Source organism: Pipistrellus hanaki, assembly GCF_964339955.1.
Source record: "Pipistrellus hanaki genome assembly, chromosome: 2".
Lineage (NCBI taxonomy): Eukaryota > Metazoa > Chordata > Mammalia > Chiroptera > Vespertilionidae > Pipistrellus > Pipistrellus hanaki.
The window spans coordinates 95,943,928-95,962,164 of record NC_140504.1 but is presented as its reverse complement, the minus strand read 5'-3'; the positions used below and the strand labels follow the sequence as shown (position 1 = coordinate 95,962,164).

Here is an 18,237-nt window from a genome sequence, read left to right as displayed (position 1 = left end):
TTGACAAGGAAGTGGAGCAACAGGAACTCTCATTCACAGCTGGTGGAAGACAGTTTGGTGGTCTCTTACAAACTAAACATATTCTTACCATAAAATCTAGTAATTTGGCTCCTTGGTATTTACCCAAAAGAGCTGGCAACTTATATCCATACAAAAACCTGCACTTGGATGTTTATAGCAGCTTTATGAATAATTGTTAAAACTTGAAAGTAGCCGAGACCGGTTTGGCTCAATGGATAGAGTGTTGGCTTGGGGATTGAAGGGTTCCGGGTTCAATTCGGGTCAAGGACATGTACCTTGGTTGCGGGCATATCCCCAGTAGGGGGTGTGCAAGAGGCAGCTGATGGATGACTCTCATTGATGTTTCTAACTCTCTATCTCTCTCCCTTCTTCTCTGTACAAAATCAATAAAATATATTTTAAAAAAAACAAAACAAAACAAAACAAAAAAAACTTGGAAGTAACAAAAATGTTATTCAGGAGATGAATAAACTGCAAAACATGAAGACAATGGCACATTATTCAGTAATAAAAAGAAATAAACTAGAAAGCCAAGGAAAGAATTGGAGGTAACTTAAATGCATACTACTCAGAGAACAAAGGCAATCTAGAAAGACTACATATTGTATGATTCCAACTATAATATATGACCTTCTGAAAAAAGCAAAACCATGGAGACAGTAAACTATGGTCTTTTACTGTCTCCATAGGGATAAATAGGTAGAACAGAGAATATTTTTACGGCAGTTAAAATACATGATAGCGACATGTCATTATACATTTGCCCAGACCCAAAGCATTGTGACACAAGAGTAAAACATGATGTAAACTATAGACTTTGTATGGTAATGCTGTGTCAATGCAGGTTCACCAATTGTAACCAATGTACCATCCTGGTGGGGGGTGTTGATATTGGGGGATGCTGTGCGTGGATGAGGCACGGGTCATACGGGAAATCTCCGTGCTGTATCATCAATTTGCTATGAATTTTTAACTGTTCTAAAAAGTCAATAAAATAACAACAAATAAAAGATAAATAAAATATAAATAAGTTACTTGCAGTGAGGAAATAGGTGAGCAGAAAGAAAGGATAAAGGCTAGACTTCTCTGAATATACCTTTTTTTTAGGTTTGGTATTGGAACCAGGTAAATATATCACATAATTATAAAATAATATTACAGTTTTAATAAAAACAATCCCTTAAAAAAGAAGTAAAATTAAATAAACCTGTGTATTCCATGGATTACAAAACTACAGAGAGGAAGTATTCCAAATGACTTTAAATTTGTAATTTAACTGAACATCCTTAGTTGGATCCACTCTGAGGACAAAAATGGCTGCAAACAAATCTTTAAAATTTTTCAGTAATTACATCATTGGCTATATTGTTGGCATTGTGATTTTAAGCCAGTTGTGTGTACTTTAGGGGATGAGTTGAGTGCATATTTATCTTTGTATCATTGAGAATTAAGAGTTTTCAGTGTGGTTGAAGGGAGATCAATGAGGTTATGTTAAAAAAAAAAAAAAAAAAAGAAAGAAAGAAAGAGAAAAAGAAAAGCCACAGATCTAAATTGAAAATAAAGTGTACTATACACTCATGATGAATTTCATCTTACATTTTTTTCCTGTTCTGCCCACTGAAAAGACATAGCCAGTTTGGCTCAGTGGATAGAGCCCCAGGCTGCAAACCAAAGGGTCCTGGGTTTGATCTCAGTCAAGGGCACGTACCTTGGTTGCAGGCTCTTCAGGCCCTGGCGCTGGTCCCTAGTCAGAGGCAAGCAATCGATGTGTTTCTCTCACATTGATGTTTCTCTCATCTTTCTCTCTCTCTTCCACTCTCCCTAAAAAATCAATGGAAAAATATCCTCGGGTGAGGATTAACAATAACAACAATAATAATGATGATTAACCTAACCGCCCTGAGCCCTCCCCACAGCTCCAGTGCCCAGATTCTGGTTCTAAAAATAATTTCTTACTCAAAAGAACCAGGGCTTTTTGGAGAAATGGCCAATTCCAGGTTCAGAAAAGGTGTAATATAAGTCTAAAATAGCTTTTTCTACTAGAAAAGAAGCTAAAAGACTACCAAGTACATGTAAAAATGAGGGAGCCTACCTGAATAACTCCCTCCAGTGACAAAAAGTAGGATATATGTAGCATCTATAACCATAATGACAATGCATTGAAACACAGCAAATATGCTTAAATCCACGAGTTCACAATAGTACTTGAAAAGAAACTGTTAAGAACTTTTGAAGTATGTTAGAGGAAAATTATTAAGTTGAAAACCTGTAACTAAAGGGAAAGAATTAAACATTTGCCATTCCTTCCTTATATAATACTAGAGGCCTAGTGCACAAAATTTGTGCACGGAGCCAGGGGTGGAGAGAGGGTGTCCCTCAGCCCAGCCTGCACCCTCTCCAATCTGGGACATGGGATCAGGCCTAAACGGGCAGTAAGACATCCTTCTCACAATCCAGGACTGCTGGCTCCCAACTGCTCACCTGCCTGCCTTTCTGATTGCCCCTAACCACTTCCAGCCTGATCACCCCTTAACCACTCCCATGCCAGCCTGATTGATGTCTAACTGCTCCCCTGTCTGCCTGTTTCCCCACAACTTCCCTCCTATGCCAGCCTGGTCACCCCTAAATGCCCTCCCCTTCTGGGTTGATTGCTTCCAACTGCTCTCCCTTGCAGACCTGGTCCCTCTCAACTACCCTCCCTTGCAGGCCTGGTGCCTTTCAACTGCCCTCCCCTGCTGGCCATCTTGTGTACACATGGGGGCAGCTATTATCTGTTGGAGTGATGGTCAATCTGCATATTACTCTTAAATAGGATAGAGGCCTGGTGCATGGGTGGGGGCCAGTTGGTTTTCCCTGAAGAGTGCCCCGGATCAGGTTGGGGTTCCCTTGGGGTGTGGGGTGGCTTGAGCATGGGACCTGTAGTAGTTTTCAGGCCACCCATGCCCCCTGGTGACTCAAGTAGAGGCCCTGGTATCTGGAATTTATTTACCTTCTACTACTGAAACCTTGTAGCCTGGAGCAGAGCCAAGCCTTCCACTTGCTCCATGATGGCAGCCATTTCGGTTTGGATTTGTTTACCTTCTATAATTAAAACTTTGTAGCCTTGAGTGGAGGCTTAGGCCAGCAAGGGCAGGTGGAAAGCTTGGTTTTCTAAGTTGCCTGGAAAACCCAATCCTCCATCTTGTTCTCTGTGGCTGTAGTCATCTTGGTTGGGTTTATTTGCATACTTGCTCTGATTGGCTGGTGGGTGTCGCTTGTGGGTGTAGTGGAGTGAGGGTTAATTTGAATATTACTCTTTTATTAGGTAAGACTGGAAACCTAGTGCACAAAATTCGTGTGTGGGGGGTGAGGAATGGGGTAAGTCACTCAGCCTGGTCTGCATCCTCTCACAATCTGGGACCCCTCTGGGGATGTTGTGCCTAAACTAGCAGTCAGACATCCCTCTCGCAATCTGGGATGCTGCATGCACCATTGAACCATACTTTTCATGCAGGTGAAAGGCATATAGCTGTTGTATGAGCAGCTACATTTTTTTGCCCTGATTTTAAAAAGTAGTATACAATATAATTCTTCTGAGGTAGGAGTACCATTTCCCCCATCTTATGGGTAGAAAAACTGAAGCAGAAAAAAAGTTAAGTAATTGGCTTTGTCACACAGTTATAAATGTCAGAATCAAGGCTGACCACAAAATGTGCAAGCCAGAGTCCATGCATGTCATTTCTGCATCATCCTGTTTTTTTTTCAGTGTTAGAGTAGCCTTGCCAGGTTTTAAATTTTAAATCTAAGAGATTTATATAGGGTAGGTTCCCTAAGCCTGGCCGGCGACCAGGGCCATCTGTGGGGTGACTGGTAGGCAGGGCAATCAGGTGCCCCCCCTGACTGGCACCCACCTTGGCTGGTGGCCTGTTGCCGCCTACTGGTGGGCCCCACTCCCCAGTCACCTCCCTCTCGGAGGGCAAATGCTCAACTAAGGAGCTCAACCTCCTGTGTTGAGTGTCTGCCTGATGGTGGTCAGTGGGCGTCATAGCAACCAGTTGTTCTGCCAGTCATTCCACCATTCAGTTGATTTGAATATTAAGGTTTTATGATATAGGGTAAGCAAATAGTCTATTAAGGGAAGTTTCTGTTTATAGAAGTATACTAGCTAATATGCAAACAAGGAATGATGGGATCAGAATATTGATAGTGTGTAATACCTGATTAGTTTATGAACCTAATAGGAAATGGTTATCAGTGACCAATAATATGGTTATTGGTGGTTGATAACATGGAGAGAAAATTATGTAGTATCTATTCCCTGATAGAAGTACCCAGTACCACACATGAAGTAGTATTGCTAAAAAAACTAATCAAAATACCTAACCTGAATCCTAGCCTAGTGACTCCCTGAGACTCCACCCTAAACAATCTATAAATACATCCAAGCTCCAAGCAGCAGCTTTTGTATATGAATGGCCTTCTCTATTGCAGTTTAACCTAGCAAACTTGCAACCCGGTGCAGACAGCTCTAAAGCCTCCAAGCTCCAAGCAGGGATAAGATGACTGTGGTTTTCACTATAGCTCCTGCAAGGTAGCCTCAGACAGTAGCTGAACTGCACTTCATTGGAGATCCAGAAGCCAGTGTATCTAATTGTCAGTGTGAGACACCAGATTTCAACTCCTCACATCCATAACTGACACATTCAGGAGGTGAACTCAGTGAGCACCAAAGCCCCACTGCAACAAGGCTTGCACCATAAGCATATCTCCAGTGCATCAATTCTTCCATTATAGACACAGGGGGTCCTCACAGCCAATTGGCCTGGAGGTTAATTCCTCCCAGTGTACCAACAGCAATCAAGGCTTAACTACACCAAGACTTTGCATTCAGCCCACAAAGGGGTGTACCAAGAGTTACCACCTTGGGTGATTGGAGAAGCTGAGCTACTGGACACTATAAGTCACCTACCACACAAAGCCACTCCATCAACACAGAGAGGCAACCAAAATGCAGAGACACAGAAGCATGTCACGAATGGGAGAGATGGAGGAAAGTAAACTACTGGATGACACAGAGTTCAGAACCACATTTATAATGTTACTCAAGAATCTTCTAAAAACTGCTGAGAAACTTCACGGACCTTAATGAGAATACAAAAAAAAAAAAAAAAAAAAAAAAAAAGGAAAAGGACCAGTCAGAAATTGAGCATACACTGTCTGAAATAAAGAATATACAGAAGCTCAACTGTAGATCAACATACCCCAAGAGTCAAACCAAAGATCTGGAATATGAGGAAGCAAAAAACACCCAACCAGAGAGGCAGAAAGAAATAAGAATCCAAAAGTGTGAGGATAGTGTAAGGAGCCTCTGGGACAACTTTAAGTGTACCAACATCTGGATTTTTGCGGTGCCAGAAGAAGAGAGAGAGAGCAGGATATTGAAGGCCTATAGGAGGAAATAATGATAGAAAACTTTCCCTACCTGGTGAAATAAATAGACTTACAAGTTGAGGAAGTGCACAGAACTCCAAACAAGAGGAACCCAAAGAGGACCACACCAAGACATATCATAACTTAAATGCCAAAGGCATAAGACAAAGATAGAATCTTGAAAGCAGCAAGAGAAAAACAGTTAGTTACCTACAAGGGAGCACCCATATGACTGTCAGCTGATTTCTTAACAGAAACTATGCAGGCCAGAAGGGAGTGGCAAGAAATATTCAAAGTGATGAACAGCAAGAACCTACAACCAAGATTACTCTACCCAGCAAAACTATCATTTAGAATTGAAGGTCAGAGAAAGAGCTTCACAGATAAGAAAAAGCTAAAGAAGTTCATCACCACCAAACCAGGATTACATGAAGGGTATTCTTTAAGAAGAGGAAGAAGAAGAAAAAGGCAAAGGTAAAAATTATGAACAAAAAGACATCAAATACATACCTACCAACAAGCAAATCTAAACATCAAGTGAATAAAAAATCCAAAGAACAGAATGGACTGGTGAATATAATAGAATCAGGTGAATATAATAGAATCAGAAAGGGAGTGGACGGACAATTCTCAGGGGAAAGTGGTTCTGCGGGGTGCTGGAAGAGATCGGACAAAAATCTTACCCCTATGGATGCAGACAGTGGAGGGGGTGTTAGGGGCATGGGGTGAGGTGGGGAATAGGGTGTAGGGGAGCTATGGGGGGGGGAGGGGAAAGAGTAACACCTGTAATAATCTGAACAATAAAGATTTATTATTAAAAATAACTATGCAAAGAAATCTTGAGAAACTGATTATAACGTGTGAATTATTTAGGTACTCATTCAAGCAAACTAGAAACAATTAAAAGACAATTGGAAAATTTAAACATTGATTGGAAATTTGATGATATTAATGAATTATTATGATTATTTTAGGATGTGATAATTCTATTGAAGGTATTTTAAAGATGTTCTCTTCTAAAGGTTAATATTAAAATATTTTTTTAGATATAAAAACAATGATGGGGTTAAGTGTCCCTATTTCTAGGTCAAAATGTCATTTTCTCAGTTCTAAAAAATATTTTAAACAATATTTTCCTCAGTGAATGTAAAATGACCTATTACCATTAATTGGTAGCTTTTTATGTGTGTGTGTGTAAATCTAATTGTATCATAAAAAAACCTTAGATTCCAAGGAAAGTTTTGTTTCCAATTCATCTTGTAGCAATCATTTTAGTAAGAGAATCTCTGCATAATTAGAGATCTTATAAGCCAGAAAAAAAATTATGATAAACATTATGTATAGAATCTTCATTATGTTTAGAAAACTTAGAATTTTTCTTGTAATAATGATAATTCAAAAGGATTTGGAAATCACTTTCATTTTCCCTGATTGGACTTACCTGTCTCCCATTTGCATGTAAACTTCCTTTCCTGCATATTTTCATTGGCCCAATTAGCCCAGTAAATATATCTTTGGTGGGATCCACAGCAGAATAATACATCTTAGCTAGACAGACGGGGTCTTTGTAAGTGGGTCCCACTTCTTCAGGGACAGTCCATTCATAGGTAAAAGTTTCTGTGGATGCCACATGGGAGGCTGAAGGAGGAGGCACACCTGTGAGAAAGGTCACATTGGGGAGGTTAAGTGTACTTTCTAATGTGGTGATTTGAGCCATAAAGTAGAGTGGGTTTAGTCTAGGATAACTTGCTTCTGAGCTCCTTATGAAGTTGAATGGAATCCTATTTGAATGAAATCCTACTTGTGCTCCTGTGTCAGGTCCCCAATGAGGTGATTTCATCCAGGAAGCTTCCTCTAAACCTCTGTCTGAGATGGGTGCCTGCTACTCTCAGAATCTTTATAACTCCCCTACCTGCACCCTCATCCCCCACATTACCCCAATCCATATTCTGGAACCCTAATGTTCAATGTGATGGTGAGGCCATCAGGAGGTGATTAGGTCATGAGAGGGGAACCCTTATGAAAGGGATTAGTGCCATTATAAAAGAGGCTCCATGGAGTTCCTTAGCCCTTTCACCAGGTGAGGACACAGTAAGAAGTCTGAGGCCCCTATGCTCTGATCTTGGTCTTCCAACCTTGGTCTTCCAACTGTGAGAAATAAATTTCTCTTCTTTATAAGCTATACATTCTGTGGTATTTAGTTACAGCAGCCTGAATAGACAAGTGCCCCTTTTTGTGCCCTCACAGCTCCTAAGAGAATCTCTGGCACTTTTCATGTTACATTGTCTATATTCCCCTACCCCCACCAATCAGAACCTTCTTGAAGGCAAGCATTCATTCTATATTTATATCAGCTAGAACAACACCTGGAAATAGGGGGCAATTGATGACTTTTCAATTGAACAGAACTGAACTAAAAATAATTTTATAACTGAAAGTGAGTTTGTTGGTGATCCTGTTCAAATATCCCAATTTTACGCTTGAGAAAACTGAGGCCAGAAAGACAGAATAACTTGCCCACCCTCACACTGCAAGTGGTGGCAAAGCCACTAGTCTTTATTGGTCAGACATATAAAAATACCTAAATACATCTATATCATGCTATATATTGTATCATTAAAATTACATTTATAAAATACTTGTAATAATAAGAAAACAAATTCTGGGTAGAAAATTATGGTGATAAGTATATTTATATACCAAAACTCAACCATGTTTAAAATATTTCTAAAAATACACAGATTAAAGAGTAGAGGAATTATATAAAAATGTTAGAATTATGGAGATATTTTGAACTATGCCAATTTAGATTTTTTAAAATATTCTAAAATGAGCATCTAATATTCTTATAATTGCAAAAATTTTAAATTTAAAAATCACCTAAATAGTACTCCAGAAATGTATAATTGATATCACCCAAATAAGTTACTGTCAGCATTGTCAATAATTGTTCAGTTAGGGATGCACAAAGTCCCATCACCCAACTGGAAATGGTGGGAGCAGAGGTGTACTTGCTTCCTGATGGTATCTGGGCAATTTTCTCAGAATTCTTGACTTCAGTTTTGGTGGGACAGTTTTCCAGAGGTGAGTAGGTTGTTAAATGGGGTCAATTGTTACAGAGTGCTGTACTCACTTCCATTCTGGGGGTTGTAACGGGAGGCGTAATACGTGCCCTCATTGTTCTTATCGACTCTCAGCCCAATTGGCTCAATACTGAGTGGGTATGCTCCTTTGTTATGGAAGGTGACTCTGATGGTATCTCCCACCTCTGCCCAAATGACAGGACCTAGGGACAAAGAGAGAATTATTATCCCTTGGTATGTACCATACAGAATATATAAGATGGTTATTTTTTTTGGCTTGTCCTCTGACAAGAATCACTGTGAACAACATGTTTATCTGCATGCAGCAAATAGAAAGCTTGGTTTTAAAAAGCCCATTATCAATTTGATTTGGTAAGACTAGAAAGAGATGAGCAGGGTGTCTTGATTCAGTTTCACGTTTTTGAAATTTGTTATTATTTTTATTCAAGTCAGTTCACAAGCTTTATGCATCTACAAAAACTTATGCAGAGTGTCTATGCTTTTTTTTGCCTAGTCTGTTGGCTAAATGTGTGTTATTATTAAGAGGCAGGGGGATGCTAAAAACCTTGAGCACCCAAGCAGGTAAAGTCAATCATCTTGGATGTGAAGACTAACAATACTGTAAATTTTCCATCACCAAAATTCATATTATCACCAAATGTAGAATAAACCATAGATGTACAGTACACAAATATTTTAAGTGATATGAAAAATGTCATTTATTTAGAGCTTCTTATGTGCCTTTGTGAGTGTTTATGTGGATTAAATCATTAAACCTTACAACAACTTTATGAGCTAAGGACTATTAATGTTATTGTTCGTATATTACGGAAAGGGAAAAGGGACAGAACATTGAGCACCCTCAAAAGTCATTTGGGTAACAGGTGAAGAGTGAGGACAATCTGAATCTACCCTCTCTGCTATTCTACCTCAGGGGACGGAGCAAGAACCAGTCTTTGGGCTCTGCTTCAGGGCAGCCTACAAAGGCTCCAAGGCAAACACAGCCTGACTCATTAGTAGCCTGGGTTTTATTTACAAGGGAATGCATCTATTTAAACAATGTGACTTAAACACACAATTCCCCTTACCTCTTTGAAGAAAAAAACAACAACATCATTTGAAGCCAGCATGTTTTTTAATGATAAAGATTTACTATTGGTAACTTACATTTGGAAAAGGAAGTAACTGGGTGCATTTTATTGATGATTGCTCTTCCACATCCCTAGTTTTTCCCCCTTCTTTATGAGGTTAGTGTAGTCCAGGGCAAGAGTAGAATGGTCGTTTGTGATCTGCATGGACTCACCCAGGACACCAAGATGCTCCTCTTCAGGGCTTCTCTCCTTTCTATTTGTGAAGGAGGTGTCTGTGTACTCACGATAAACAAGCTTTTTGTAAGAGCCTCCAATTCTTGCAGGGCCATGTTCAAAAAATACCTCTGAAGCACTGCCAAAAGAAAAGAATTTAATGCTGGAGTTGAAAGCAGAATAGAGAACAGGTATTCACCCAGGATACTAATCGAAGATAAAAATTCTGACCAGTGCTTAGAATAATTATTACCCATGAATTACTAAATACTGAGACAGAGCAGACAGGACTAGACCACTTCCTGAAAGGATGATCAGATAAGAATTGAGAATCATGGCAAAGAAGTTTCACTTTTTCAAGTGAAATAAAATTTCAAGAGGGCCTGTGTCAATTGCTGATGGTTAATAAATCATAAAAAACTGGAATTTAAAACAAACTATAGAATCTTTAAAAATACAGTAGCTACTGTGTATTGCATATGAATACCAGCCAGGTGCTCAGGAGCTTTATTTTTTATCTGAAATTCTTATGGGAATGCAACAAAGTTGGTAATATTCTTCTCATTTTACAAATAAAGAAATTTAATCTTAGACATTTGAGTGCAGTACAAGAGACTTGTTTGGAAAATCTGTAAGGAGGAAATTCTGAATTTCCTTGGGGAGTTGTCTGAAGGTAACCACCCCTAATTGTCCCTTGACTTTTCCAAACAAGTCGGTGTACATGTGGACCCTCTGGTGTTTACTGGAATCTTTATGCTTAACCTTTACTGATACATGTGCCCTCTCAAGCATGCTTACCCTACTGATAATGTCTAAAAGATAATTTTAGTTCAAACTACTATTACAATAAAAGCCTGAAGAGGCAGGAGAATGAGGCTGTTTAGTTTCTCTAGCCAGGCAGTCCCTTAGCCCTCTCTTTCACAAAAAAATGTGTATCAGAATCATTCATCTGTTGCTCAGGGTCTGCTGGTAAGCCCTGGCAATTTGACTTCACAAAAAACCCATTCACCTCTTCTTTCATGTAACAAATATATTTTAAACACCTGCCATTTTTCAGGAACTGCGATGTGCTGATGACATACCATAAGCAAGCTAAACCTGCCTCTCTGTGCACCAGACATCAGCAGGAAAGATAGAGTAGGAACCAAACAGTATAATAACATGGACTTAGCATGGGATATTGTGGAGTATTTCTCCTGGAGTTAGGGAAAGTGGTGGAAAGAGCCCCAAAGGCTTCCCAAAGGAAGTGATGTTTTAAAACTAACTAGAAGAGAAGTATAATTAAAAAGATGAAGTGTATGTAGTAGGGAGTATGGGGCAGGCCTTTACAAACAAGAAATAGCTGATAGGAAGGCTTGGAGGAGAGATGGAGCATAGCATGCTCCCCACAATTTGACAGCAGCGTAGCATGCAGGCACGGAAGAGGAGCAGAGAATGAGGGATGGACAGGAAGGACTAATTAAGGTTTGAGTACTCCATCCCAGTGGGAAAACTTTGAAAGATTTAAGCCTTTAGAATTCATGTTTCAGCAAGATCCCTTGGGCTTCTGCCTGGAGAATGTGTTGGACTGTGCTAGACTGAGAGGTCTGGTCAAAGAGGATGGAGAGAAATAGACAATTTTCAGAGATACTTAGGATATAATGAGATAGTATATGATGAAAGAAGGAGGAATTAGTGAAGAAGGGAGAGAGTTCAGGATGGGGCTCAGATTTAGGGCTTGATGGATGGATGGTGATCCTATCCATGGAGAAGATCATGAGTTCAGGTTTGGACATACTGATTTGGAAAAGCTTAATCCAAGTGGGGTGACTATTAAGCACTTTGAAATGAAAATTTGAAATTTATAAAAACCTCTGGGCTAGAGATGCAGTTTTGAGATATTTGATATTCAGTGTCTCTAAATATCAGAGTAGCCTGGGTCTTAAATTTCTGCTTTAGGAGTCACAGATATTGACTTGTGTATTGTTGAGTAAATTACTTAATCTTTCTTTCTTTCTTTCTTTTTTTTTTTTTAATATGTTTTATTGATTTTTTACAGAGAGGAAGAGAGAGGGATAGAGAGTTAGAAACATCGATGAGAGAGAATCATCAATCAACTGCCTCTTGCACACCCCCTACTGGGGATGTGCCCACAACTAAAGTACATGACCTTGGATGGAATCGAACCTGGGACCGTTCAGTGCGCAGGCTGACACCTTATCCATTGAGCCAAACCGGTTTCGGCTAACCTTTCTAACTAGTTGAATGGCAAACAAAGCATCTCTGAAGATGTGGTGTTTGAGCAGAGACTTGAAGCAGGGAGGTAGCATATCTCATAGATATTTTTGAAAGTTCATAATAGACAGTATGAAAGGAAAACTAGGACAGGAAGAATAACTTGGATGCTGTGAAAGTCATAAGACATGCACATAGAGTAGCTTGCATGAATAAACGGATATGGTGCAGAGAGTGACAAGAAAACCTACAGAATGAAAGAAAATATTTGCAAAGCATATATCTGATAATGGCATAATACCCAAAATATATAAAGAACACCTATCACTCAACCACAGCAACAACAACAAAACAACCCAATTAAAGAAATAAAAAAGAACTTGAATAGACTTTTTTTTTTTTCAAATGGCCAACAAGTATATGAAAAGATGTTCAATATCACTAATAATAAGAGAAATGCAAATCAAAACCACCATGCACTACCACTTTGCACCCATTAGGATAGCTAATTATAATAAAACAAAACACAAAAAATAACTGTTGGCAAGGATGTGGAGAAATTGTAACCCTTGTATATTGCTGGTGGAAACATAAAGTGTTGCAACTGCTATGCAAAAAAGTATGGCAGTTCCTAAAAAAATCAAAAATAGAATTACCACATGACTCAGCAATTTTACTTTCAGGTATATATCCAAAAGAATTGATAGAAACTTAAAGCAGAAACTTAAACAGATATATGTATATAGAGCCAGAGTCCAAAATGACTGAAGGCTCAACCTAACACTGGAAGTCAATATATCCAAAAGAATTGAAAGCAGAAACTTAAACATATATATATATATATATATATATATATATATATATATATATATATATATACACACACACATACCCAGAGTCCAAAATGACTGAAGGCTCAACCTAACACTATATGTACTATACTGCCAAATCAGTCATTAAAAAATTGAACTGATTTGGCAGTATAGTGCATATGACTGATTTGGCAGTATAGTGCATAAGTCAGTGCTGGGTTGGCATGGCAACTGGCTGCTAAGGGGGCTTTGGATTAGGTTTGGAGAGAGGCCTGCAGAGGGAGAGGTAGGGTCTGATCTGCAGCCTCAGTGGCAGCTGTTGATCAGCTGTTGCCTCTCTCTTTGCATTCACCAGCAGCAGCACCTCTGTTTCTCTCCAGGCCTTCACAGAGCTGCTGATCAGCCCCACCTCTTTGATCAGGCCCAGAAATAGGTTTGGAAATGCTGAATGGCATAGAAACAAAACAATCAGAACCAAATCTGGGTGAAGTGTGAGGAGCCAACGGCTGTCTAGGAGGCAGAACTTTTGAGACTGATTGGCATAGAAACTGACCAATCAGAACCTAATCTGGGTGAAGTATGAAGGCAGAACCTAAGGTGGTGGTGAGGAGGTGTTTTAAAGGCAATAGCTATTTGGTGTAAGGTGTAAGAAAGTGGTTCAATTATTTAATGACTGATTTGGCAGTATAGTGCATATGGCTGGCTATTAGTCCAGATATAGGGATTATGTGTTTTTGTATGCCAAGAGCATCTCCCCCTGCTGAAAAAGGCTCCTCCCATTTAAAAAATCTTATCCTATATAATCTATCTATACTAATAAAAGAGTAATATGCTAATTAGACTGGGCCAACCTGCCATCTTCTGGACATCCACCTTCCTTCTGGACATGGCTATGGTGGTAGGGGTCAAGGCAGAGGCAATTGGGGTGATCAGGCTGGCAGGGAAGGGCAGCTGATGGCAAGATCAGACCATGAGGGGAGGGCAGTTTGGGGCAACCAAGCCAGCAGGAGAGGGCAGTTGGGGGTGAGATCAGGCCAGAAGGGGAGGGCTGTTGAAGGCAAAATCAGGCCTGAAGGGGAGGGCAGTTGGCGGCAATCAGGGTGGCAGGGGAGGGAAGTTTGGGGTGAGATCAGGCAGGCAAGGGAGGGCAGTTAGGGGTGATCAGACAGGCAGAGGCAGTTGGGGGCGAGATCAGGCTGGCAGGGGAGAGTAGTTGGGGTGAGATTAGGCTGGCAGGGAAGGGCAGTTAGAGGCAATCAGGCAGGTAGACAGAGGCAGCTAGGGGTGATCAGGCAGGCAGATGAGCAGTTAGAAGTCAGCAGTCCCCAATTGTGAGAGGGATGCCTGACCACTGGTTTAGGTCTGATCCCACAGAACATCCCCTAGGAGTCCCTGATTGGAGAGGGTGCAGGTTGGGCTGAGGAAACCCCCCCGCCCCCCCCCCCCCCCCCAGTGCATGAATTTTGTGCACCAGGCCACTAGTTTGTATTATAATGTTCATGGCAGCATTATTCACAATAGCCAAAAGGCACAACAAATAACCCAATTGTTCATCAACATACATGAATAAATAAAATGTGGAATGTGTACAATGGAATATTATTCAGCCTTAAAGAGGAATGAAATTCTGATACATACTAAAAATGGATGAATCTTGTAAACATTATGCTAAGTGAAATAAGCAAGACCAAAAAGGACAAATATTATATGATTTCACTTGTATGAGATGCCTAAAATAGGCCAATTCATAAGGAGAAAAAGTGGAATAGAAGATATTAGTGTTAGAGAATTATTATTTAATGTGTACAGAGTTTCTTTTTGGAAAAATGAGAAAGTTCTGGAAATGGGTAGTGATGATGATTGTACAACCTGTGAATGTATTTAATACTGCTGAATTACAAATGCTATGTTTTAAGAAATAGAAAACAAATAAATTAATCTGTTTAATGATACTGACTTTTTTTTTTTTTTTTTTTTTTTTTTTTTTTTTTTTTTTTTTAAGGATTTTGTTAAGCATTTGATAACTTTTAAACCCATCCTATTTTCATGGACTGGAAAGACTCAAAAGTCATAGTTATCAAACTTGAACTCATGCCAAATACCCTAATGCACATTGAGTGGTCTAGTTACTTAATTCCAGGTACCAATTATTATTTTAATTGTTGAATGAACATTTTATGATTTTTTAAATATATGTTTTTATTGATTACTGAGAGAAAAAGAGAGGGAGAGATAGAAAAAGCAATGATAAGAGAGCATCATTGATTGGTTGCCTCCTGCACCCCCCCCCGCCCCCCCCCCTCCCCCCCCCCCCCACACACACACACACTGAGGATTAAGCCTGCAACCTGGGTATGTGCCCTGACCAGGAATAAAACAGTGATGTCCTGGTTCATAGGTCAATGCTCAACCACTGAGCCCTGACGGCCAGGCTTAGGATATTTTTTAGAGGGAGGCATATCTATATATATAAAAACCTAATATGCAAATTGTCCCTTCAGGAGTTTGACTGGGAGACCAGGAGCTCTATAGCTCCCTATGCCATTTGCTGACCACTAGGGGGTGGCACAGAATAAAGGAAGGCCCCGGCTGGCAGCTAGAAGAAAGGCCCCAGCCAGCAGCTGGTAGGCTGAGATCAGCCCCAATGGCTGGTCAGGCCTAAGGACCCTACCTATGCATTATTTCATGCACCAGGCCTCTAGTTTTAAAATTATATATATATATATATATATATATATATATATATATATATATATATATATATATATATATATTTTTTTTTTATTTTTTATTTTTTTTTTATTTTTTATTTTTTCTGAATTACCTTCCAGGTGCTGTTAAGTTTTTGTTGGTGAAGGTATCCATGCCAGACGGTGCATAGTTCCAGATGACTTCCTCAGCAGCAATGTAGTAATGTCTAACATGCTTCCCACGGATACTGTCCTCTGATGAAGGCTTGCTACAGTTTCGTACTTGGAAAAAGGCCTGCAAACCAGCTGAAAACCACACAGGAAACAATGTGTTAATGGATCCAATGTTGTAAACACTTCTGGTCAAGCGATAGGTGGGAACTGAATAAATAGATAGCTAGAAACAATATTATAAATTATAGCAAACTGTTATAAATAAGTTATTACTGATGGAAAATTAAAGCCATTTTTAAGACTTCTCTACTGGTATGCTTTATAGAGAATAGATATTAATCAGTAGTGTTTTAAAAATATGGTGCTAGTAATGGACACAAAACTCTGGGGAGGGAGGGGATGTGTGGGAGGGAGGGTGGGGGGCAAAAAAAAAATCAATAAAATATATTAAAAAAAAATATGGTGCTAGTTTCTGTGGGCTTTCACATGGGAGGTCTTTTGGTGATTAAAAAAAAAGACACATTAATAGATAAGAAGAGAGGCTCTGCCATATTTTAAGAGGTAGGGTGAGATAGAGGAGGTGGAATAGAATGAACATCTATAATTATTGTTCTCACACAAAATGGTTGTGTACCTGTTGTACTTGGTGTTCTGCTGCCAAGATCACATTTAATAGATGAGATTATGTTTGAAGGTCAAAGTAACACACTCAATGATCCATATTAAACCTAATTTTCTTCAGGAAACTAATATCTCAAATTAATATTTTTTAAAAACTAAGAATGTTTTATCACATCGTATGAAAAAGATGGGGAAGTAATTTATCAAGTTAAACCAAGGAATAACTGGACTCAAATTAAAACAAAATTGGCTAGAATTGATAGAAGCAAGTAAAAAGCAGACAGACTAATTTTCAGCACAATATACAAATATTATGGTGTTTACAATATTGTGTATTTTTCAAAGCTGAGGAACTATATACAGTATTATACTCTTAGGGCAATGCTATATTTTTAGAGCCAATTTTCATAAATGTTTAATCTTTCAGTCTTTTTTTTTTATTACATTACTAGAGGCCCAGTGCACAAATTCATGTACCAATGGTGCTCCTCGGCCTGGCTTGTGGGATCAGGCCCAAACTGGTTCTCCAACATTCGCTGAGGGGTCCCAGGTTGCGAGAGGGCACCGGCCAGGATGAGGGACCCACTGGTGCACAATTGGGCTTGAGGAGAGATGTGGGAGGTTAGCCAGTCAGGGAGGGACTGAGGGAGGGCTCTAAGGCATGTCCAGCTAGTTTTGTTCAGTCCCAATCGGGTGGATCCCAGCAGCAACCTAACCTACTGGTTGGAGCATCTGCCCCTCTGGTGGTCAGTGTACATCATAGTGAGTGGTTGAGTGGGCTTAGCATATCATTAGCATGTTATGCTTTGATGGAATGGATAAATGGATGACCAGACACTTAGCATATTAGGCTTTTATTATATAGGATGTTGTATACCATCATAGGAATAATTAAGTTATCAATTCAAAGTTCTATCGTTGCAAGGATATTCAGCTTTTGGTTTCTGATTCCTAATTATTACCCCATTAAGTACTGTAACTGAGACATGACTCCCTTTTTTTTTTTAGCTGACAGATTAATTCAGGTAAAGATGTCCTACCTTTCAGATGGTTTAGATTCTGACAGCTAAGCATCCATTCTCCAGGGTTCTGGGCCACCATAAAAGCATCAACAAGGGTGGCAGGAAAAAGATTGATTGTATCAATACGGTAGTTCTTGTTAGTCAATGTTTGGCCATGGAAGAAAGCTGCGTGCACATCAACTTCATTCCCCATACCAAAAAGATACCATTTCACTCTGTCCTCTGCACACATGGAGAGTCCTGGGAGACTTCCAAAAGCATGTCCATTTACAGCTGTAAGTCAAGAGTAGAGATTGAGACTAATAGACCCTGGTCCCTGGAATAATGATAGTTATCTCTACAGAAGTAAATCAATTTGAAATAGAAAAGACCTGGCACATATGCTGCTATTCCTGTCTCTCTCATACTCACATCAGACATTACTAATTGATCACAACACTTTAATTTGGACCTTAATTCAGCCTCAGGATTCTTGTTGACACAGTACTAGCAGATGAACCAACACTGAAGGTGAAACCCATTTGCTTTTTTTGTCACAGAGTATACACTTTGGTATGTATGTGTGTTTCTTTCTAAATACAAATGTGTGCATATATGTGAAACAGACATGCATATAGTGATTAGAAAAAGGACTAATGGTTATTTAGTAATTGATCATTAATTGTGTTGCTGGTGGTAGTATGGATGATTTCTTTTTGACTATAAGAATTTTTCCAGTTTTCTACAGTAAATATTAGTTGCTTTTATAATAAGCAATTTGGTTAATCAGCTTTTGGTTTCTGATTCCAAAGGAAAGGGACAATATGTGAAGAGTTGTGGAGAAGAGAAAAAGAAATACAAGGGAAGTAAGATAGGGAGCAGTGAGTGACCAGAGCCACAAATACCTT

General features: G+C 39.4%; 1 protein-coding gene across 10 annotated transcripts in view; it reads right to left on the bottom strand.

Moving 5' to 3' along the window:
* The window catches only part of LOC311618407 (ceruloplasmin), an 85,317-nt gene that overhangs the window by 54,173 nt on the left and 12,907 nt on the right, over positions 1-18,237 (bottom strand). For all 10 annotated transcript variants that reach the window (XR_014794320.1, XR_014794321.1, XR_014794322.1 and 7 more), the window contains exons 5-9: positions 17,369-17,623; positions 15,668-15,839; positions 9,817-9,956; positions 8,564-8,716; positions 6,872-7,086 (exon numbers count right to left, since the gene is read on the bottom strand). Coding sequence is in view for 3 of the 10 variants with exons in the window: in XM_084875919.1 (XP_084732045.1) it covers positions 6,872-7,086; positions 8,564-8,716; positions 9,817-9,956; positions 15,668-15,839; positions 17,369-17,623 (935 nt within the window). In the remaining 7 variants the exon portion in view is untranslated. The remainder of the gene's footprint in view (positions 1-6,871; positions 7,087-8,563; positions 8,717-9,816; positions 9,957-15,667; positions 15,840-17,368; positions 17,624-18,237) is intronic.